Source organism: Eptatretus burgeri, chromosome 7, assembly GCF_056783735.1.
Source record: "Eptatretus burgeri isolate ZD-2024b chromosome 7, Ebu_testis_v1, whole genome shotgun sequence".
NCBI classification, from domain to species: Eukaryota; Metazoa; Chordata; class Myxini; order Myxiniformes; family Myxinidae; genus Eptatretus; species Eptatretus burgeri.
The window spans coordinates 83398814-83423813 of record NC_140967.1 but is presented as its reverse complement, the minus strand read 5'-3'; the positions used below and the strand labels follow the sequence as shown (position 1 = coordinate 83423813).

The window sequence follows — 25000 nt, the reverse complement described above, 5'->3', positions numbered from 1 at the left end:
AGATGAGAAAATCGCAAGTGTGTCAAATTTTTGGTCATAAGGTTGTTCAAAACTCTAGAGAAAATCCAATACTAAAGTTGAAGTTGTTTAATTTCGCAAATAGCTGAAAACTTTAAGACTTTTGTCCAGACCGAATAATCTTAACAAGACGTAAAAGAAAACACAAGCATTGAGATTGGAAGTAAATATATTGTGATGGTTGCAGGATTTGGACTCGTCTCCTGATTCCAAACCTGACAAACCAATGCTATGGTACATCGCCTCGTGGACTCGTGGTCAAATCCGCCACCCACACGACCCCAATTTGGCAACGGATCATGGAAAGAGGCAAAAGGGCATCTGGCACGAAAGCCAAACAGATCTTTGCTTCAGCATACAGAAAACTAACGAGAATCTATCCCGCAACGGCAGGTTCATCCATCTAATGGGATGGGGCCGAGCGATTGTTCCCATTCTGAATCGCTGTACTTTTAGAAACTCCGATTGAGGGCTTCGCAGCAATTCCCAACAGCCGTGGTCTTATGCCATGGTTATAATGTCAATTAATGAACCGCGTACCAGGCTAACGTACACATGTTGAAAATAGTATTAAATAATAATAATAATAATAATAATAATAATTACAAGAAAGATGTCGTGCAAAGCACGATACTTGCAAAAAAAAAATCCAAAATACAAATTTGACCTTAAAAATAATTCATGGTTGAATTTAATGACCAAATATGCAACTCCTCCTCAAATTTCAAGTCAATCAGATGAAAATTGACAGTTTTAGAAATCCAGGCTTTGTCGACTTTTTGGCCTATGTTGACCTTTTGGCCGATGTTGACTTCAAAAAGAATTGGTAGTTGAATTCAGTGACCTGATATGCAAATCCTGTTCAAATTTATAGTCAATTGGATGACAATCGAGGATTTTAGAAATTTTACAAAGGTGTTGACCTTTTGACTTTTTCACCTCAACATCAATGGGCTTCTTGCTTATGATGAACTCTACCATGTGGTAAAGTTTTGTGAAGTTCAGTTTGAAATTGTGACCTGTAGGTCACTGACATACAAACAGACAAACAAACCAATATACCAGAAAAAATATTCGATTTTCACAAAGAATAATAATAATAATAACAACAACAACAACAACAACAACAACAACAACAACAACAACTAGACATGCCACTTTATAACTGTGGGCAGTTGGAATCGGGTACCAAGATGCCCCACTTTTATACAACCCCATGGAGGGCTCTTGGGGTTGGGAGAGGGGGCTATACAACCCCCCCACACTCACACACCTCAATACAACCCCAGTTTTATCAGACACGCGACTCATGACATCCTCTTTATAAAACTGAATTCAGAATCTGATTTAAAAAAAAATCAACTAAAATCAAATGGAAGATACAATCGTGCATTGGAGTCATCAGAAGGAACCAGAATAAGCAAAAAGCAAAGAGGGAGTCATTATGAGGAACCTGGATTGGATCCGGGCCTGTTGCATAAATTTCCCTCATCCTTTCGCAAATATTCCCCTTAAGGTACATTGTGATTCCTCAGCGGATTTCCTCGAGGGATGTTGCATAAACAACCCTGAGGAAATACTCAAGTAAGGATTTCCTTATGGGTGAGGAAATCCTTAAGATTCTCTGCTATTCTTGGCAACCAATCAGAATAGTGATAGGAAGAGGTGTCCTAAAGCAGGATGGTGGTGAAGTGATCGACAAACTGGCTTCAGGAAGAGACAAAAGCATGAGTGGAGGCATTTTCCAAGCACAAGAGAGACAATGCATTGTATAGTTCTCCAATGTGTGTTGTTGAAGTACTTTTATGTTTAATTACAGCTCTATAACCATAAATAGTGTATAATTGTGAATGATCCCTAAATTTTGGTAAGACCTGAGTACACGGGGTAAACCGAGACTCCCCCGAGTCCAATGAGGTCCCACTCCTTGCTTTATGACTGTTGGGTATATACGTATGTTGTTCGTGGTGGAGAACCCAGCTCATTCTCCAATGACTGCAATCCAAAATTTGTGCTTCACGAGTATGAATGATCGTGCATGTCAGCTACCAATCAAATGGATCTTTGTCAGTTGGTGTCTGTCACTTCTGAGTGACGTTACAGTTACCACATCAACAGCGTAACGTTTTTGAAACTTTTATTTCAAATAAACAGACACAAAGTCAAATGAGGAAGTTCACCATTACATACAATGTCCAACTCCAATTCCTGCGTTGAGTTGTTTTTGCCCAGTACCCCATCTTGCTGGCTCAACTCACGCATGTGCACCTTGTCCACCGGGGCTGTTGAACTACTGAGTCCTGTTGCGTCTTTCTCACTTGATGTCCTTGCAGCCTCCATTGGGGCTGTCCAATGATCGACTCACGTCGCGTTGTTCTCTCCCAAGCGCTGGCCCGTTCGAGATGATTGAAGAGCTCAAAGGAATTCTTTCCTGATGCACAATCTTAATGAGTTTTAATCAACCTGATTATAGTTGGCTCCATGCATTAACAACCACACTGGACATAACACCTCGTTCACTCACCAGAGTTAAATCGAGCATGGGGACGATCGATGCACGCGTCTCGTCACATGTCACCCGTCTCTCTACATTTCACTCTCGTGGGTTTATATAGTAACACAGAATGATCCTGTGCCTTCCAGCAAATGTGATTCTGGTCCAGACTGGAACATTCATCTCAGAATGTTCCAGCCTTTTCACAAATATCACCAGGCAGTTTACAATAGACTACTTCCATCCCCAGTCAAAATTAGCTCATTACATCAAGCAGTTTATAATTCAACGATTAATGCTACATCAAACTTATAATATGTAACTGTCAAATTTAATCATTCATTTAGAGGCATTTACTAATGCTTATCCACAAATACCACAACCAATGCTTACTGGCCATATCATCTAGCTTTCAACTGACAATGACATTGGATTGAAGAGTCATGGACCAAGTAACATGCTGCATTCAATGTATTTATTAGGTACGCAGTTGACCCATTTTCCTGGGGGCATCGTCAGTATCAATTGAATTGGCATCTAAATAAACTGAACACAAAGTAATAAATGTTCACACCATGGGTCCACAGGGTAATAAGGGTGGTGTGGGGGGGGGGGTGCTCCGTGGAGATTAAGGAAAGTTTTAAGGAAAATCTTATGGAATATTGAAATATGCAACGATCATAAAATTACGGATGTCCTTCAGGGAAAACTTGAGGTATTTAAATAAATCCACAAATCTTTCCTTAGGGCCCTGTCACACCTTGACGTTTTAGCCAGCGTATGGCAAGGTATCAAAATGTATGTAAAACGCTGGCGTACGCTGAAGTATTGATGTTTTTTTTAGTTTTGGGCGTATAATAACGTGTTGGACGTATGCATAACGTATTAGTAACGTACACAGAACGTTTCAATCACATATAGAAAACTTATACCAATGAATGCTGAGCGTGTTGTCGGCATTCACAACCTATGCCCAATGATAGTCGAACTTATGCATAGTGCGGCAGCGTATCGCCGATGATCACGTGGTGTAGGCTATTAAAAGGCTGCGGCTCGACGATTCAAATCATAACCGCACTGGACATCGAAGTGTCAAGCCGCTGTCACACCTTGACATTTTAGCCAGCGTATGCCGATTATGAAAAATTTGCTGAACCAAGCTGGCACACGTCGAATACGTTATGGGTAAGTTTTGTATACGTTAAGAGCACGCTGGCATACGTCGTAGTACGCTGGCAGACATTGTAGTACGCTGGCATACGTCGTCATACGCCGATAAAATTTTCAGCATGTTGAAAATTTCTCGACATACTTGGCGGATGACACACGTTCCGCATACACTGGCCATAAGTTGTACGCACATTACTTGTATGTTACTCATAAGTCGAAACACGTCGAGGTAATGGTTAGCGTCAGTGTTCCAGACTCCCTGTTTTTTTTTTTCTTTTCTTTGGTATGACGGTGATGTTGACACTTCGATTTCTTGTGCAGTTATGATTTAAATCGTTGAGCGGCAGCCTATTAATTATATTATATTATAACCGCACTAGAAATCGAAGTGTCAACATCACTGTCATACCGAAGGAAAAAATAAAAATAAAAAACCAGGGAGTCTGGAACACTGACGCTAAACATTACCTCGACGTGTTTCGACTTATGAATAACGTACAAGTAACGTGTATCAACGATCGCGTAACGTGCCTACAGCACGTTACTCATAGGTTAGAAATAAGTTTTGGGTATACTAAACATTACCTCGACGTGTTTCAACTTATGAATAACGTACAGGTAACGTGTATCAACGATCGCGTAACGTGCCTACAGCACGTTACTCATAGGTTAGAAATAAGTTTCGGGTATACTAAACATTACCTCGACGTGTTTCGACTTATGAGTAACTTACAAGTAACGTGTGTCGATGTGTCAACGATCGCGTGACATGCCTACAACTTATGGCCAAGCGTATGCGGAACGTGTGAGTCATACTCTGGCATACGTCGAAAAATTTCAAGTATGGAAAATTTGTCTAACACCTCGGCGTACTACGACCTATGCCAGCGTGCTCTTAACATATACAAACTTACCTATAACGTATTCGACGTGTGCCGGCGTTTTAGCCAAATTTTGCATCCGTCAGGCATACACTGGCTAAATCCTCAAGGTGTGACAGGGTCTTTATGCAGCCGTGCCTCTGATTTCAGCTGCTACTCCTCCACCCTCAATCCCGTCCAGGTGCAGCCAAGTGAACCGTGAGTGAGTGAGTGAGTGAGTGTGAGAGTGAGAGTGAGAGTGAGAGTGAGAGTGAGAGAGAGAGAGACATGTTTTTTTTTCTGGAGTTCAACTGGAGCTTTCTGATGTGGAGTGTGGTACATCAAGAATGGTCGTCATGACCTCCTGAGTTTATGATGCTAATGAACTGCAAATAACCCAGAAGAATTCTCATTTTTTAAACGTACGTCATGTTATGGTGTATCGAGCTGCTTAATAGGTCCTTCCACGGCATGACATTCTAATTACAAAATAAATAACAAAAAGAATGATAACATTGTAACAACGTATATATTAATTAAAACTAATTATAGTAGTATCATTTGGCAAGAATAATAACGAACGTATAATCCCCCCCCCCTTGCCCAAGCACATGTGGGCTTGTGGAAAGGCAGGCTCATGCTCAAGCAGTAAATGCAGGCAAATTTTGTTGTCGATCTGACAAGCGGCTACAGAGAAAATGAACTTAAAAGGGAATAACATGCAAAATTGTGGTGGAAGTATACAGGAGAACAACAATAGCTTCCCCAGCCTGAAAGGTTTGGCATCCTAATAAGGAATGGGTGGAACAGAGAAGAGAGAAAGAGCCCATTTGACATGTACAAACAAGTCATTAATCCCCACATGCCACAATATCTTGATTGGCATGTATTATTATTATTATTATTATTATTATTATTTTTAAAGAAGAAGAAGGTGCTTCCAACCAAGAGTAAACTAGATCTACTCTGCCAATTTTAGCAATAAGCAGGAGCAGACCTGGTCTCAGTCGACGTTTTACCAGCTTCACAAACGGGTGTCTCGGGCCAACAGACCCTGAGCCTCGGCGCGTGTCCGGTTTTTATTGTGATAGGACTGCTCATTTCCTGTCATGAGCTGGTGCTTGAAGTCAAATGGAGGAGTGCTTTTTTATATTTTGCAAAACTCAAGCAAAGGAAATGTCAAATCGCAACATTGATCTCGTGACCAAATGTGTCTGCAGACGTCCTCCTGCAGTTGGGTGACTTATTTTTGTTTCGGACGTTGGCGGCAGGATTTTCACTCCAACCACCGTAAAACCCTTCGCTCCACAAAACACAAAAATGCAAAGAAAATTGAAAACCCACTCCGTGGGAGTACATCCTGTGCAGCTGACTCTGCAAGGCAGCTCACCGGATGATGGGATGGGAGCAAAGTCTTCAGGACCTGCACTCTTTGATGAGGAGGAAAAGCATGGGATAACCTTTGTGGGTCAGATTGCGGAAGTGTGTGTCGGGGTGGTGTTGAGGTGTCGTCCACCAGATGGCGGTCTCATTGTGTTAACCTGAGGTCCCTTCGAATGGGTGCCTGGAATGATTTGTCCCTAAGAGAGGATGATCACGTGTCTCTGTTATCATATGAGCTCAGGAGTTGAACATCAGTATTGCAGCACTCTGAGGTTCGGAGACTGGATTGCGGCGAGATCATGGTGGGTGGTTACACCTACTGTTGGTCTGGTTGTTCTGATGGTTACGATGCCAAAGGAGTTGCTGTTGCAACTCATTGTCCAATAAGCTGACTCCCTTGTTAACTGAAGTAACACCGGTCAATGAGAGTATTATGAGACTATGGATTTGTCACTCCTTGGGTGTCGTTTCCCTGGTCTCTGTATATGCTCTGACTGAGGCGAGTGATCTCACTGTGAAGGATGCATTCCAGCCACATTTGAGTCTGTGGTTGATCAGTGCCCCAGGAGAGATACTCATCTAGACTTTGGGGATTTCAAAGCATCGAATGGAACTGATAGGGATGGTTATGAGATATGTGTTGGTCCCCATGGATCTGGAACTATGAACCAGAATAGCATTAAGTTCCTTGATTTTGCAAGAAGTCATGGACTTAGGGTGGCTGGTTCATGCTTTCATTGCCCACAGGCTCATCGCTGGACTTGGTATTCCAACGCTGCTGGTGTGGCAAAGGAGATTGACCATATGCTTGTTGATGGTCGCTGGAGGATGATCCAGAACTGCAGGGTCTACTTGAGTGCTCAGTTCCTCAATACCGACCACAGGCTTGTGGTCACAACTCTGAAGTTGCAGCTTAAATCCAGGAGAATCGTACCATCCCAGCCAAAGCTGGATGTTGGCACCCTCAAGGATGAGAGGGTTTCTGAGGAGTTCATGAACAGGCTGAGTGGGGATTTGGGGGTTCTGGGTGCTTTGGGGAATCTTGAAGAGTTGTGGAGTGCCTTCAAGAACACCATCCTTGATGTTGCCGGTGGATGTCTTTGAACTCACCGAAGGGCAAATCAGAATTTTGTCTCTGAATGGACAATGGATAGCAATGACCAGATTCACAGGGCCAGGCTTAATGGCAAAGCTGAGCTGATCGGGGCACTGAGGTGTAAAATTCTACATGCACTGAGGGTGAACAAGGAGGTCAATGTGTGAGGAATCAGTGAGGGGGTAGAGCATCACCTGTGGTCAAGTGATTATCGTCCTGCTTACAGGGAACTTGTGCATTGCATTTCTCCAAGCCCAACCCACGGTGTACTGCAGTTAGAGTGGAGGGCGGTGAGCTCTTGGCAGAGGCGTCCGAAGTAAAGGCTCGCAGGGCCAGTTACTTTGAGCGGCCGTACCAGGCTGATCCACCAGCTGTCAATTTGGATGTCAGTGGTGTTACGATCCCGATTGCTGACACTTCAATCTACTGTGATCCACCTTCGTTTGTGGAAACACAGGCTGTGCTGAACCAGTTCAAATGAGGTAAAGCTCCTAGGATCTGTGGCATCCATGTTGAACTTCTCAAGACTGGTGGAAATGCTGTACTCATGCTGCTGCACACAGTTCTGTACTCTGTCTGGAAAATAGGCATCATTCCAACTGACTGGAAAAGGGGCCTTGCTGCCCCTCTATGGAAAGGGGAGAGTGATCGCCATGACTGCAAGAACTATTGAGGGGTGACGCTGCTCTCAGTGCCGGGCAAGGTCTTTGCCCAGATAATTCTTTATCAGGTTCGCCACCATATGCTTGAGTGCCAGCACCCAGAGCAGTCAGGCTCTACACCAAAGAGGACAACAATTGCCGGTATCCTTGCTCTTCGGGTCCTCACCAAACGCAGATGGGAGTGTCGGCAGGAGCTGCTTGCAGCCTATGTTGATCTCTGCAAAGCGTTCATTTCAGTGAATCATAATGCCTTCTGGAAGATTCTTGGTCTTTGTGGTATGCCACCAAACTGATCAACCTGATTATTGAACTACACTCTGGTACTGAGAGTGCTGTGAGATGTGGTGATACCATCTCTGACTTATTTCCAAATATTACTGGAGTTTGTCAGGGGTGTGTTCTGGCCCTCACAATTTTCATCGCTTGTATGGACTGGATTATAGGGAGGATATCGGAGAGATCATGCTGTGGTGCATCGTTTGGGAATGTCAATCTCTGACATTGATTTCGCAGATGATGCAGTCATCTTTACGGAGACTGTGGATATCATTTTGGGGGCCCTCACTGTGCTGAATGAGGAGTCAGAGCAACTGGGATTACGGGTTTCCTGGGTCAAAACTAAGATCCAGGCTTTCAATGACATCTTGGATGCTACTATCCTGTCTGTACCTGTTTGTGGCGACGATGTTGAGGTCATGGAGAGATTCACTTACCTTGGCAGTGATATCCTTGTCTCTGCTGGCTGTGAGTCAGAGGTCAACAGACGTCTGGGTCAGGCCTGGGGAGTCATGGATAACTCGATTATGGGGTGTGGCACTTTCGGTACCTATGAAGGAGGATGAAAGTCCAAGTCTTCAGGCCCTTTGTGCATCCAGTCTTGCTCTATGGATGCGAGACTTGGTCTTTGACCAGGCAACTGAGACAGAGAATTCCTTTGGTTGCATTTCTCTTTGGAGAATCCTTGGCTATTGCTGGTTGGACTTTGTGTCCAACGAGCGGTTGCTGAGAGAGACTCAAATGAGATTTGTTACCTGTATTGTATGTAAGCATCAGCTGTGGCTGTATGGACATGTGGCTCATTTTCCTGATGCTGATCCTGCTTACCAGATTCTCTCAGTGAGGGAGCCTCGTGAGTGAAGGAGGTCAATGGGCCTTCCACGTGCCTCGTGGTTGCAGGAGGTGAATTTCCATCTCATGGACATGGGGATGGGTCAGGTATCTGTCTTGAGGATGACCAGATGGAGGCCCCTGGAGTACCTGCAGATAGGTGTACGCAGCTACATGCTGCTCCAGCGCATGCTCCCATACCTGACCTGACCTCCCCAGTTAGACCACCCTCTTGGCTCATCACATGCCATGCTTCCCACAGGCAAAATAACATTCCTTTCCAGTAGTAATTCTCTGCAGATTCCTGTCGTATATAAATGAAACTCTCATATACTATAGTTCTAACTGTAGCATTTTTGCCTGGGTCAGTACCAACCTGTATCATTTGTTGGATGTCGTGTCTCAGACACGGGTACTATCAAACTCAAAATTGTGGCCAGATTGCAGGCAATAACTTGCGATGGCTGTCTGTGTCACCTTTCTCAGTCTGATTGCTCGATCATGGTTGTGAAATTTTATTCCTTTCTTGTGTGCGAGTTATGATGATTAGCATCCAAACCAGAAGAAAATAAATCCCACCAACATTCAAATTGAATGACATGTTTAAATGAAATCCAGTTGATTAACAATCACTCATGTCTCTCCAGCAGTTGGTGAAGAAAATATTGTCCCTCGACATCGAGTCGGCGCAGCCCCAAAATGGCATCAAAGAAAGAACGTAGAGGAGGCTCGCTCGCTGTAGCCGCAGCCATTCACCAAACCAAACGAAATCCACCTCTCTCAACCGTCCCGATGATGGAGAACAAAAGCGACCACCAAACACCGATATGCCGAGTGACTTGCGAATAATGAAATGCTTGCCAGGAAAAGCACGCAAGCTATCAACGTGTGGCCTCGACCGGCTCTCGTTTTTTGTATGGCTCTTTTTGCATACCTTGCGTCGATCGACTCTTTCTGGAAGGACACAACTGATTCGCTACTGGAGTTCACATGTTTGCTATATTAAAAATGTTTGCAAAATAAAAATAAATAAAGAACGAATTAATGAATCACGACATGTTCATCAAGCCTTTGATTTAAATTTCTTCCAGTTTCACCAATGTAGAATTGGTCACAGTCTTTGCATGATGAATGGTAAACGACTCCAGATGTATCATCATTTGGTATTGGGTTCTTTCGTTTTGAAATGACATTAAAGATGGTGCGTAGAGGCTTGTAGGCTACACCAATCCGTGCGCCACGTACTATCCTGCCAATCCCTTCAGAAAGGGTGGTGTGGTAGTACACAGTGCCCAAGCATGTCTGGCTCCTTCCGTTCTGTCAGTTTTGGTTCTTTCAAGGTGGGCAGTATCCCTTTGTTGTACCCATTTTTGAGCAGGACTCCTCTAACTAATCTGATTTTTAAAATTTGAATCGGCTTAGGAACATGACAGCGTCCATGCCCGAGCTGCCAAGATCTGTGCTACGCTGCGTTTGTGGGAGATTGGGTTGCACTACACCCCTCCACACTCATTTATTCCATGACTGCGCTCTCATTAGTTCTCCAGGTGAACCCCTGTGGCGCAACATGTCCACTGCTGCCGGCAGACCATGGTAGGTAGTCTTTTTCGCAGCACATGGTCACAAGGTGCATCATCATCTTGTCCTCAGAGGGGATATGCTTGGCTTTTGGAGCTGGCATTGATAATTCGTTATAATGAAGAAAATACATTGACAGATAACAAGGGATAGATTGAAGGGATCAATAATGGGAGGAAAACAGGGGGTTAGGCACATATGGAGGGAGGAAAAACACAATTATGATCTCCTAATACAGTCATCGACACATGACCTATCGTTTTCACAGATCTACCGTACATACACATGTGCGAACATGAATGAGTGGCATAACTAGGCTATATTACATCTGTTAACCCCGATCACATTCCCACAACAATATGAACTACTGCATCATTTATGGTCAATCATCCAGATTCTCCTTGAGGATACACCATAGTTTCTCATTTGTTGAAGTTATCTCCATTTTCTGGCTCTGGCAGTACGTTATCCCTTCAGCATCTGCTTAATAAATCTCCACCTGCCCTCAACACCGAGACAGGACCCATTGCCAGATTCCACAAAGTCTCGAGTATAATAATTTAACACAGCTTTGGGCACATTATTACCACACCCTTGAAAATCCACAAGGGGTCTTTTTCTTGCGATGCCACATGCACTTTTTCTTGGCACTGTGTATTTCTATCAAGCACATATATAGAAGATGATTGTATGTACTTTGGTAAATCCCTGAGAATTGGTGTTTCAATGAAAGATGTGCAAATTGTTCTGAAGGCCGGTGGTGGCTCAACTTTTGGTTGAAAGGAAAATTGATTCTGTAAAGTAGTCAATAACATTTCATGAACTCTATGGAGTGATCACAAAGATATGCGAGAAAAAAAAAAGCAAAAACATAAAATATGGTTATATCTAAAAACCGAACAATACTATTTTCAATGAATCAAGAAAGACGATTACGTGGAGCAATCCTGTTGAGTCCTCAATTTTAAAAAGAAATTAACAAAATTTGCCACACTGAGTTAATTTCTTCTCAAAGTGAGGATAGTAATCTGATGAAATTAATTTTCGACCAAGGCTCACCAAACTTTCAATAAAATGCTTGACAAAATTTCGAGAACAAGTCACCTGTCTAAGGAATTTGAAAAGACAACTAGTTAGTCATACAAACAACTTCAACACAGGAGGAGGCCTGTGTCGAGCCCATCGAACCTGCCCAATCATGCCACCAACTTAGTAATCCCCCATCACCACTCATTCAAGTTACCAATCCAACTCAAATTAAAAACAATTTCCTGAATCAAACTTCTACTACCCTTGCAGGGAGACCATTCCATGCATTCACTGTAAGTGAAAGGCTGCTGCCTACTACCATCTTTCCTCTTCTCTTTTTTACTCTTAAACTTTGCCCCCTTATGTCAGCATCCATTCTGCTCAACACATTATTTTGCACTTCTTTAATCTATACCCATTATTATCTTAAACATCTCCATCAGACCCCCACACAATCAAACTTCTCTCTCTTTCAACCATTACTCTCAACTTAGTCAAGCTCGGCCTGGATTCCATATGAGGCCTCACCACATTCCGACACAGAGTTAACACTACCACCTTTGATTTATAATTTATTTACCTAAATACAACCTAAAATCCGATTAGCTTTACCTATGGCTACCTGGCATTGCATTGTCTGCTTATCATCCCACTAATGGATCGATTCCCACCCCCAGATCCTTCTCTTGTGTCACATGCTCCACAACTTCCGCTTGCATTTTGGAATTCCTATTTTTTTGTAATTCTTATACAACTACAGAACGTGACATTTCATTGTGCTAAACTGCATCTCCCACTGCTATTACCTTATCTCCAAGCTTAATGTCATCTGCAAACTTAGAAAGCCTTGGCTTAAACCATCGCTGTCCAATAATGGTTCTTTGCTGTTTCAAACTCTACACGAGTTCATCCACAGCTGAGAAACATTTGCAAGTAGTACATACATAAGAATCAAAATGCTACACACCCCACTCAGCTGCCGAACCGGTGTCATCATTTGTTGGCAAGTCATCAGCGACGGCGTAGAATGTTTTGCAGCTGAAGAGAAACTCGGGTAGATTGAAACAGCAAAAGGCAAACTTTGTGTCACTTTTCATGTTTGCTTTACGCAGCTTTCTCCATGGGAGGAGTCAATTTATTTATAATCCGAGCCACCTGGGGTAATTGATTTGGTGAGAGCTGAATGGTTATTCCCTCCAGTCAGAGGTGAGAAACATGATGAGAGACTCCCTTAACAATGCACACTTTCATCTCCTGTGAAGAAAAACATGCTTCTGGATTGAAGGCTGGTAATGATCGACTTAACTTTTGGGGAGAGGGGGGCATGCTGAAGATCACCTTGCCTTTATGTTGGGGTGGGAAGGGGGGGGAGGGGTTGAGAACACCAAAATTCACTTTACCCAACTGTTGGGTGGAATGCAAAAGATCACCTTCCCCTCCTGTTTGGGGAAATGCTGAAGATTGCTTTGTCCTCCTGTTGGTGGGGATGCCAAAGATTGCCTCACCTTCCTGTATACCACAGTGTGTAGTTAAAAGAGACCAATATCAGGCATACCCGGGGCAGGCATATTGTCAGGTCAGGCCAGATCAGATCTGTGACTTGCTTCAGGTATCATGTAAACCTGCACGAACCTGATTCATGGTCGGGTTGTCAGCGACGAAACCATCTCCCCCACAAGGTTTCCTGGATTCTATGCCACACTCGAGTCTGTGGTTGATCAGTGCCACAGTCGAGATACACTTCTAGTTTTGGGGGATTTCAATGCATCAACTGGAACTGATAGGGATCGTTATAAGACGTGTGTTGGTCCCCATGGGTCTGGAACTGTGAACCTGAATAGCTCTAAGTTCCTTGACTTTGCAAGAAGTCATGGACTTACTGTGGCCGGTTCAAGGTTTCAGCGCCCACAAGCTCATCACTGGACTTTGTATTCCAATGGTGGTGGTGTGGCAAAGGAGATTGAGCATGTGCTCGTTGATGGTCACTGGAGGATGATCCAGAACTGCAGGGTCTACCGGAGTGCTCAGTTCCTCAATACTGACCACTGGCATGTTGTAGTAACTCTTAAGTTGCACCTTAAATCCAGGAGAATGGTACCATCCCAGCCGAGGCTGGATGTTGGCAAGCTCAAGGATGAGAGGGTAGTTGAGGAGTTTGTGAGCAAGCGGAGTGGAGATTTGGGGGGTCTGGGTGCTTTGAGAGATCCAGAAGAGTTGTGGAATGCCTTCAAGACCACTGTCCTTGATGTTGCCGGTGGATGTCTTGGAACTCACTGTGGGGCGAAGAAGAAATTTGTCTCTCAAGGGACACTGGATTCCATTGACCAGAGTCGCAGGGCCAGGCTGAATGGCAGAGCTGAGCTGTTCAGGGAGCTGAGGCGTAAAACTGTACGTGCGCTAAGGGTGGACAAGGAGGCCTCTGTGCGAGGAATATGTGATGGGGTAGAGCATCGCCTGTGGTCAAGTGATTCTCGTCTTGCTTACAGAGGAATTTGTGCATTGCGTACATCCAAGCCCATCCCCCGGTGTGCTGCAGTTAGAGCAGAGGGTGATAAGCTCTTGACAGAGGTGTCTGAAGTGAAGGCCCGCTAGGCCGGTTACTTTGAGCGGCTGTACCAGGCTGATCCACCAGCTGTCGAGTTGTATGTCAGGGGTGTCACAATCCCTGCTGCTGACCCTCCAATCAACTGTGGTCCACCTTCGTTTGTGGAAACATATGCTGTGGTGAACCGGTTGAAATGGGATAAAGCTCCAGGGATCTGTGGCATCCATGCTGAACTTCTCAAGGATGGTGGAAATGCTGTACTCATGTCATTGCATGCAGTTCTGTGCTCAGCTTGGAACACAGGCATCATCCCAACTGACTGGAAGAGGGGCCTTGTTGTCCCTCTCTGGAAAGGGAAGGGTGATCGCCAAGGCTGCAACAACAACCGAGGGGTGACGCTGCTCTCAGTGCCGGGCAAGGTCTTTGTTTGGGTAATTCTTGATAGGGTTCACCACCATCTGCTTGAGCACCAGTGTCCGGAGCAGTCAGGCTTTACACCAAAGAGGTCAATGATGGACCGTATCCTTGCTCTTCAGGTCCTCACCGAACGCAGATGAGAGTTTTGGCAGGGGCTGCTTGCAGCCTCTGTTGATCTCTGTAAAGCGTTTGATTTAGTGAATCGAGAAGCTCTCTGGAGGATTCTTGTTTTCATCGGGTGCCACCAAAACTGATCGATCTGATGTCTGAACTCTACTCTGGTACCGAGAGTGCTGTGAGATGTGGTGGTACCATCTCTGACTTATTTCCAGTTGTTACTGGAGTTCGTCAGGGGTGTCTACTGGCCCCCACACTTTCAGCACTTGTATGGACTGGATTATGGGGAGGATGTCGGAGAGATCAAGTTGTGGTGCATCATTTGGGAATGACAACATCTCTGATGTTAATTTCGCAGATGATGCAGTCATCTTTGCGAAGACTTTAGATATCCATTTGGGGGCCCTCGATGTGCTGAATGAGGAGTCGGAGCCGCTGGGATTATGGGTTTCCTGGGTCAAAACTAAGATCCAGGCTTTCGATGACATCTTGGATGCTCCTGTCCTGTCTGTGCCTGTTTGTGTTGAGGATGTTGAGGTCATGGAGAGATTCACCTACCTTGACAGTGATATTCATATGTCTCTGCTGGCTGTGAGTCAGAGGTCAACAGACATTTGGGTCAGGCCTGGGGAGTCATGGATTCAATGGATCATGGGGTGTGGCACTGCCGGTACCTGTGCTGGAGGAAGAAAGTCCGAGTCTTCAGGTCCTTGGTGCTTCCAGTCTTGCTCTATGGATGTGAGACTTGGACTCTGACCAGGGATCTAAGACAGAGACTGAATTCTTTTGGTACCAGGTCTCTTCAGAGAATCCTTGACTATCGCTAGTCGGACTTTGTGTCCAAAGAGCGGTTGCAGAGAGACTCAAATGAGATTTGTTACCTGCATAGTCTGTGAATGTCAGCTGTGGCTGTATGGACATGTGGCTCATTTTCCTGACGCTAATCCCGCTCACCAGACTCTCTCTCTCAGCGAGAGAGTCTCATGAGTGGAGGAAGCCAATGGGCCGACCAAATGCCTCGTGGTTGCGGCAGGTTGATCGGCATCTCAAGGAGATGGGGATGGTACTGGCATCTGCCCTGGGGATGGCCAAACGGAGGCCCTGGAGTACCGGCGGAAAGTGGACGCAGCGACGCGCTGCTCTGGCACATGCTCCCATACCTGACCTGACCTGATGAGGAAACTCGGCACATTTGCAGATAACCTGGAGATAAAGACAATTTGCGAGTTGTACAATTTGACAGTCAATGTGTACTTCAAAAAGGAACATCATTTCGCTGCGCAACCTTTTGTCATAACAGGAGGAGTCAATGTAAGGTCGGTGACTGTGCCATACATTAGTATCCTGGACTGGGGTCATTACGATGCATTCATTCCAATATATGCCTGGTGTTGGCTCAATGGTTAGGGTGGTGGGCTTGGGATCCTCGGATACCGAGTTCACATCCCCCTTGGCTGATGAATTAATACCAGGTGGGGTTGACTCTGCCTGTCATCCTTCCAAGTTCGGAATATGAGTACCAGTTTGCTGGTATCCTGTGTCGGATTGGCAACCCATCCAGAATTGTGCCCAATAGCCAAGGAGAGTGCTGAGGCAACACCAACGCTCTGCATGGAGTATGGTCCAAATGGATGGATTCCAATATGCAATGTTTTCATGGGTTAGTCTGAGTGGCAATCAGAAGGAAATAGATGAACCTGTCGAAGAAAATGAGTCATTCAAATAATAAAATATTAAAGGAAACATGTTGTTGTAAGAGAAAGCGGAGGAAAATACAGAAGGGTTTGCCTTCATGCGTGTAATCCACACGAGAGCGAAGTTTATGGCGTGCCATCACCACAAATTCCCACGCTTCCCAGCAAAAGCAAAGTTGAAAGATTGCAAACAGTTCCACCAGGAATGATCCAATATCAAATTTTAAGTTTAAAAAAGTCTTCAGTTTTAACCCCTGTGACCCTAAGTCCCCACCTCCTGGGGCACGTACTTGGGGTCAAATCCCAAAAAATTATACATTTCATGCGTCCCCAATGTTGATAGCATGTACAAAGTTTCATTAAAAATGTTTTAAAATCTGCCCATAATTGCGTTTTTCATTTTTTGATCTCTTGACCCCCATTGGGCCGGACCAAAAAGTTGACACTGCTCTTGCACCTTCTTGTTATGTGGTGAACATAATTACCAAGTTTAGTGATTTTCTTAACAAATGTTTAGGAGATAGCATGACAAATAAATGGACAAGCCGGTAGGTGGACATGGGTAGTCGACTACCCAATAGAACTTGACGCGATGGGCCCGTTCGATGGGGAATGACCTGAGAATTAAGCACAAGAAAATTCATAATTCTAGCTTCAAGGGTTAATGCTGCAGATTGTTTTTTCGTTAAAATACCCCCACATTTCGAGGTTTTTCGGCCGTTGCTAGGCAATGGAGGGGTCTATAGCAACGGTTCTTTCTCACACATAACTAGGACATACCATGAACCTACCATACCAGTTTCATGTATATCTGACTCAGTCTCTGAGATATAACGAACTTCGTTTTTTTTATTGCTTTCGACCAGGGTTCATTCAAAGTCTATCTTCTCCAACAGTTTTCATAGGATCCGGCTGGAAATTTTTGACAATATGGCTGAATGTACTGCCCACAGTCGCTCGTGGCCCGATTTTTGATTTTCGAAAAAGTAAATTTTTGAGATTATTTTGAAAATTTCAAACGTCTGTTGCTAGGCAACGGATGGGTCCATAGCAACGGTTCTCATTTGCACACAACTCGGTCATGGTATGAACCTACCAACCAAGTTTCATCGAAATCGCCATTGTATTAACGGAGCACTGGACCGAACAGACATACATACAGACAGACAGACAAACATATAGACGGAAATACTGATAATAAGGGGAGAAAAATCTCAAAAAAAATTTTTTTTTGACTCGATCGACTACCCAACAAACATTGACAGAAATACTGTTAAGGGTAGAAAAAAAAAATCTCAAAATTTTTTTTTTTCTACTACATCGACGACCCAACAGACAGACAAATATAGACGGAAATACTGATAATAAGGGTAGAAAAAAAATCTCCAAAAATTTCTTTTTCGACTAGATCGACGACCCAACAAACAAGCGGACAGACAGACGGAGCTGATTACAATATCTCCAGCTTTTTTCAAAAAGCGTGGAGATGATAAACAGATGCATAATTTGTCCGGATTTTTTATGTCGTTGTTTTGAAGATGGAGTCTGAGGTACTATGTAATGTGTCTGTGTATAATGTAAACTGTGGATTTTGTTGACAAATTGCTCTCTTCATCGCTAATCCTCCCCAGGGAAAGTCTAATTTCTGGGACTATTATTTATTAATCGGACATAATTCATAACTTTGGTCATATTGTTATCCTAATCCTCTGTGTTGTATTGAGTTTTGTGCACCCGTCCATGAGACGATTTTATCCCCAATGTATACAGTGAACTGCAAAAGTATTGCTACGGGTTCGAGTCATGAGGGGAATTCTTGGACCCACTTCCCGGCCGATGACACTGAAGCGAGCCTTCTCGACTTACTTTTTTCGATGCCATTTTGGGGCTGCTCCAACGCGACATCCAGCGACACAATTTTCTTCACCAACTGTTGGAGAGACATGAGGGATTGTTAATCAACCAATATAAATATATGTGGAAAATTATGGGTCCAAACCAACATTTATGATGTTGGTTCTATCCTGTTTGTTTCTAATGATATTAAGATGCCCCATTGTGGTGTTTAATAGAGGACATGGAAAGTTTAATAGAGGTCTCTGAAGAGACCTGGTACCAAAAGAATTCAGTCTCTGTCTTAGATCCCTGGTCAGAGTCCAAGTCTCACATCCATAGAGCAAGACTGGAAGCACCAAGGACCTGAAGACTCGGACTTTCTTCCTCCAGCACAGGTACCGGCAGTGCCACACCCCATGATCCATTGAATCCATGACTCCCCAGGCCTGACCCAAATGTCTGTTGACCTCTGACTCACAGCCAGCAGACACATATGAATATCACTGTCAAGGTAGCTGAATCTTTTATTAGATTTTATTAGAGAACCACCTCAGTGCTGACGAGACTGGCACTTCACCCAGGCCGACTAGCAGGGTCTTCAAGCAGCCATCAAACTTCTCGACTGGTCTTCCATTACTACTTTCTCTGACATCAACTCATCCTGGGAATTCTTTCAAAGAGATTTGCTCTCTGTCATGCACAGATTTATCTCATCTCTTCTTCAGTTGTGCTACCTTTCCTCCCACCCATGGTACACTGAAGCATGTGATGAGGCTGTTGTCTGAAAACATCTTGCCTCATGGAAGGCAAATCCTACTGAAGGAAATCTCACGGTTTTAGGATGTATAAAGTACATACTGTTGTTGGTAATTACACCGATTCCAATTAGCCGATTACTGAAAAATTGTCGACATTGAACAAGCACAAATATATATATATATATATATATATATATATATATATATATATATATATATATATATATATATATATATATATATATATATATCTCATGTGTGTGTTTGTGTTGTTCATAAAGCAGAACATTCTCTCTCTCATTCTCTCTCTCATTCTCTCTCTCATTCTCTCTCTCATTCTCTCTCTCATTCTCTCTCTCATTCTCTCTCTCATTCTCTCTCTCATTCTCTCTCTCATTCTCTCTCTCGCTATCTCTCTCTCTCTCTCTCTCTCTCTCTCTATCTCTCTATCTCTCTATCTCTCTATCTCTCTATCTCTCTATCTCTCTATCTCTCTATCTCTCTATCTCTCTATCTCTCTCTTGCTATCTATATATATATATATATATATATATATATATATATATATATATATATATATATATATATATATATATATATATATATATATATATATATATCTCTCTCTCTCTCTCTCTCTCTCTCTCTCTCTCTCTCTCTCTCTCTCTCTCTCTCTCTCTCTCTCTCTCTCTCTCTCTCTCTCTCTCTCTCTCTCTCTCATCGTCACTATACCCCCTCCTAATACAGTGCAGCACCCTCCTCTCACACCTCTCTCTCTCTTCCACCCCTCTCTCTCTCTCTCGCTCCCCCTCCCTCTCTCTCTTTCTCCGTCCCCAGATGGTGGCTATCTCCACACGTATCCGGACGGTGGTCATCTCCGCACTTATCCGGATGGTGGTCATCTTCAGACGTATCCGGACTGTGGGCATCTCCGCACGTATCCGGACGGTGGTAATCTCCACATGCAGCCAGACGGTGGTCATCTCCACACGTCTCTGAACAGTGGTTATCTCCACACATATCGGGATGATAGTTATCTCCACACGTATCTGGATGGTGGTCATCTCCACAAGTATCCAGACGGTGTTTGTCTCAGGACGTGTCTGGATGGTGTTCGTCTCCGGACGTGTCTAGACGATGTTCATCTCCAGGCCGTGTTCATCTCCGGACGTGTCTGGACGATGTTCGTCTCCAGGTGGTGTTCGTCTCCGGACATGTCCGGGCAGTGTTTATGTCTGAATGGGAGTTTGTCTCCGGCCATATCTGGGTGGTGTTTGTCTCTGGACGGCTTGGCTCCAGATGTGTCCGAGCAGTGCTTGTCTCCGGACAGTGTTTATCTCCGGACGTGTCATGGCGGTGTTTGTTTCCAGGCAGGTGGTATTTGTAGTATAACTGGAAGAAAATAGATTTTAAACATTACTTTGTTTCCATCATCACTGTCATTCAATGCGGAATCATTTTGATGAGACAATATGAATTGTAATTAATGCTCCACCACATCTCTGCCTTCCCTTCCTCTCACCTCATGCTGCCTTTCCTCCCCCCACCCCTCCTCGCTCCCCTCCCTCCTTTCTCTTTGCCCCTGCACCTTCTCACTATCCCCCCTCTCTATCCCTCCCCTTTCTCCACCCCCGTCCCTCTTACTATTCCCGTCAGCGAAGCGACAGATGGAGTTTGGTCGTAACCAATGAATGGCTCTTCTGATATAATTATTGAAATAGCATGACATGATGTCATGCTGTGCCTGCGCAACACATCGCCTCCAATGCTGGAGACTTCAGTGGGTACACTCAGTAAAACCGAGATTTACTGGTCACAAATAAAGCAAAGTGGAGCCGCTGACCATGTTTTCAATATATATTCATGTTTTCAGGGTATTATTACAGTTAATAGATATCATTCATTTGTCCACGTAAGTAGCAGATCTAACCTGGAAGTAGTGGGGGGCACGCAGCGTGAAGTTCATGTCAATGGTGCGACAAAAAAATAGTGCAATCACATTTTCGTTATATCAAGCAAAAATTATTAGCACCTGCACAAATCTTGCATGCCAAAAACTCATGTATTCGGCATGTTTTCTCTCACATCCAAGCAAAATTTTTGATCAAATAGAATTTGGGATTATCATCAACAGAGTCTAATGTCTCTTGTGCCTGATGAAACCGGCTGTGAAGCTGGTGAAAAGTCGTCTGAGAAAGGGGACTGCTCTAGCTTTTTCGCTCAAATTAGCGGAGTCGATCTAGTTTTTACTTTTGGTTTGAAGTGCCTCCTTCCTCTTCAAAAAAAAATTTATATATATATATATATATATATATATATATATATATATATCAATCAGAGAAATATGTGAAAAAGTTGCTCACAAAAGACTGGTTGGGAAGAAAAACGGTGAAAACGGTGAAAACAGTGAAAACTGCAATGCATTTTGTAATTCACCAGAATCAATTCCCTCTAGAAGAGGTGTGTTGAAAACCAAGCTTGGAACCTATTACTTCGAGCCTTCCTGTAGAGAACAAACTTTTAATGTGTTCATTCCGATTAAATGTCCAACGTTGATATATATATGGGACATGTCACATGAGAATTGCAATAATATTGCAGGAGAGTGAAGTCCTGTGCACATAAAGAGCAGTTTGAAAGAATTTTAAAATAAGGAAACTCGAACAACATCTGCTAATTTTGAGTGTTTGCATTACGTAACTTTCAATGATTGCTAGTTGAAGCGTACTTATTTTCCTCCATGCCAAACATTTTATGGGCAATGACACACTGAAACAATGCGACATCAAAACTTTATACTGTCTTCATAAATATTTAGAAAGCATTATATAAAGTTCCTAACAAATATCAGAGAATATGACAGTTTAAAGCAGCAAAGATTTTCTCATATGTGTACAATATCAATATATAATATATATATATATAATATATATATATATATATATATATATATATATATATATATATATATATATATATATATATATATATATATATATCTCCTGATCTGTTGTATTCATTATTCTCATTAAGTTTCCTGCTGTGTTCTGCTGAATCTCTGTCTGCACAGTTACCTTGAAACTCCATCAATCTTTCAATGCCACCCCATTCCCCCACAACCCTCCACACCACTCCCAAACCTCTCCAGAAAGAGAATGGGTGTAAATTGTCTCATCTTTCTATGGCAGGTTACATACCCCTTCCACAGAATGTGTGAAGGTTATTTAAGGCAGTGGGCATTTGTACATCGATTCCTCTGCTCTGTATTAACTTAAATCTTTCAAAAATAGTATCAATATTTTTATACAACGCACTTACTTTACTATATTCTAAACACACTTTTAACGCATTGCAAAAAGTTTGGAACAATGATTTAGATTTTAGGAGCATGGAGAGATTTCATGCATTATATGATACGATTTTCCATGATCTTCTCTCATGGCCTAATTAAAGTACATCATCGAAATATTATTTCAGTTTTTAGGATTGGATATCGTCCGGACTAAATAAATGTCGAAATCTGTTGTGAAATCTGATAATTTAAAGAAATAATGAGTCTCATAACGATGCCGATCTACCTATTTACTTTAAGTAAGCAAGGTGACGTTTCCTCCTTCTCCATAGATATTCAAGAAATTGTGAAATTTCCAAAGCATAAACTTATCTTTTTCTACTGTTTGGAGAATTATATTGAGTGAACAAAAAATTTCAGAACATGCTAAAACTAACCAGCTTCATTGAGCGAGACAATTTAATGCATTTACTGCTAGACCTCATGCCCTGTCCCCCAGAGGGAATGCCCTTCCATAGCGTCTGCCAGATCTATGTCTATATTTTCGGAGGTTTTGTGAGGTGCTCTACGGGGAATCAAAGCAATTCTGGTAAAAACGGACGTTAAAAAAAAAAGTTATAACGTTTGTGCGGACCCGGAACTGATGTACCATCATATGAGGCGTGTACAGACGAGCAGGCAAAATGGTGGAATTTCTGTAATGTTTATTTCACGGAACCAGCTTCGTTGAGCTGTATGATTTAATGCATTCACTGCATGACCTCACGACCTGTCCCCCAGAGGAACTGCCTCTCCATAGAATCTGCAAAATCTGTCTATATTTTGAGATGTTTCGCGATGTGCTCCAAAGGGAATCAAAGCAAATCTGGTTTAAAAAAACGGTCGTTTAAAAAAAAAAGATATAACGTTTGCGTGGACCCAAAAATCGATGCAACCACGTTATGGCATGATTCTCGTAAATCAGGCATTATGGGGCAGAGGTATGTGCTCTACTGAGTGTCGTTCTAGTTTATTTTCTTTCTCATCTGAGCAATATCTCAGGCACCTTTTGAGCTCGGAAGCTTATATTTTAGCACAACTGTGAACAAGTGATTTGGCTATAAAGGGTATTTTTGATTTATTGATTAATCAATTAATTATTTATTTTTCGATTGATTAGTTAATTTTCAAAAAGTTACAGATTTGGATGAAACAGTGGTAGTTCAGGCATGCTCTGATATGAGGTAATTAAAAAACAAATTAATTATTTTACGATTATATATTTTAATTATGCAATTAATCAATCAGTTATTGAATACCACTCCCTCTGAATTCCATCTCCATGTGCTGCACGGCGAGTAAATATCATTTGTACACAATCACCTCAGAAGTGCACCGCTTCCTCCCAATTCAGTCTCCATATGCTGAAAGGTGGCATCGCCGGGCGCCCCAGCAATGTAGCGCACTGGAGGATTTGCTATTTATTTATCTGGCATGGGGGCTGTGGTGAAAATTTATTTCAGAAGCGTTGGCATTTTCCACAAGCTGTGTCGTAGACATGCCCAGATCGGATGTACACCAATGAGAAGGACGCTTGCATGAGACGAGACAGGGAGACAGACATGCAACTGCATATCCCATCACCACTTCACTGACCATCTTCAACATCCTTTCCTCCCCGCCCCCCCCCCCCCAGTATATTTGGAATGGAGTATATCAACCAATATCATAACGTGAGATGAGATAATATAAGCCCCATTGGGCTGTGTTAGGTAAGAGAAGGAGTCAACCCCACACTCCGTACTTTTATATTTTCTTCTGAGTTCTTCTTCTGCCCAGATTTAATGATGGCCATATGTTTTGCATAAATAAGATTGCATAAGAATGTCTTAGGGTTATCTGTGGTCGGTGGTCTCAGGACCGGGTGTTCGGGAGGAACTCGAGTGCTTACCATCGTGGCAAACCATGAACCCCCAGGCCATAAATGTTTTTTATACGTTTGAATCCCACTATATATGTATGTGTGTGTGTGTGTATGTGTGTATGTGTGTATGTGTGTATGTGTGTATGTGTGTATGTGTGTATGTGTGTATGTGTGTATGTGTGTATGTGTGTATGTGTGTATGTGTGTATGTGTGTATGTGTGTATGTGTGTATGTGTGTATGTATGTATGTATGTATGTATGTATGTATGTATGTATATTAATGCCTGGTGTTGGCGCAGTGGTTAGGGCAGTGGCTTGGGACCCAAAAGGTCCTGAGTTCAAGCCCCGTTGAGACACTGAATTAATATATATATATATATATATATATATATATATATATATATATATATATATATATATATATATATATATATATATATATATATATATATATATATATATATATAACCAAGTCGAAAACACCAGGGGGTTGACTCAGCCTGCCATCCTTCCGAGGTCGGCGAAATGAGTACCAGTTGTACTGGGCCCGGTGTATGCCCCGGTTAGAATAGGTGTACCATATCCCTGTGTGTCGTAAGAGGCGACCAGGGTTGCGTCAGGAAGGGCATCCGGCATAAAAACCTATGCCAAATCATTATGCGGACAACCGGATCAGTCGAGGCCCGGGTTACCAACGACCGCCACCGGAACAGGTGGTCAGCAGGGTACCAGTGGAAATTGTGCTACTGCTGGGCGAAGGAGGAGAAGGAGATGGGGAAGGCGAGTCCGCAGGCAGTGGGAGAGGGGGAAGGGTAGAAGTGTGGAGGTGAGAGTTGGAACTCTGAATGTTGGGACGATGACTGGCAAAGGGCGAGAGTTGGCTGATATGATGGAGAGAAGAAAAGTGGACATGACTGTGTGTACAAGAGACCAAATGGATGGGGAGTAAGGCTAGGAGCATTGGAGGTGGTTTCAAACTGTTCTACCATGGTGTGGGTGGGAGGAGAAATGGTGTCGGGGTAATCCTGAAGGAAGATTAA

The 25000-nt window shown here is 43.2% G+C and overlaps 1 protein-coding gene across 4 annotated transcripts in view; it reads right to left on the bottom strand.

Annotated features, from left to right (window-relative positions):
- SLIRP (SRA stem-loop interacting RNA binding protein) overlaps nt 1–25000 on the bottom strand; it is a 244313-nt gene that overhangs the window by 43557 nt on the left and 175756 nt on the right. For all 4 annotated transcript variants that reach the window (XM_085889289.1, XM_085889292.1, XM_085889288.1 and 1 more), the window contains one exon: nt 18037–18100. Coding sequence is in view for 1 of the 4 variants with exons in the window: in XM_085889292.1 (XP_085745418.1) it covers nt 18037–18100 (64 nt within the window). In the remaining 3 variants the exon portion in view is untranslated. The remainder of the gene's footprint in view (nt 1–18036; nt 18101–25000) is intronic.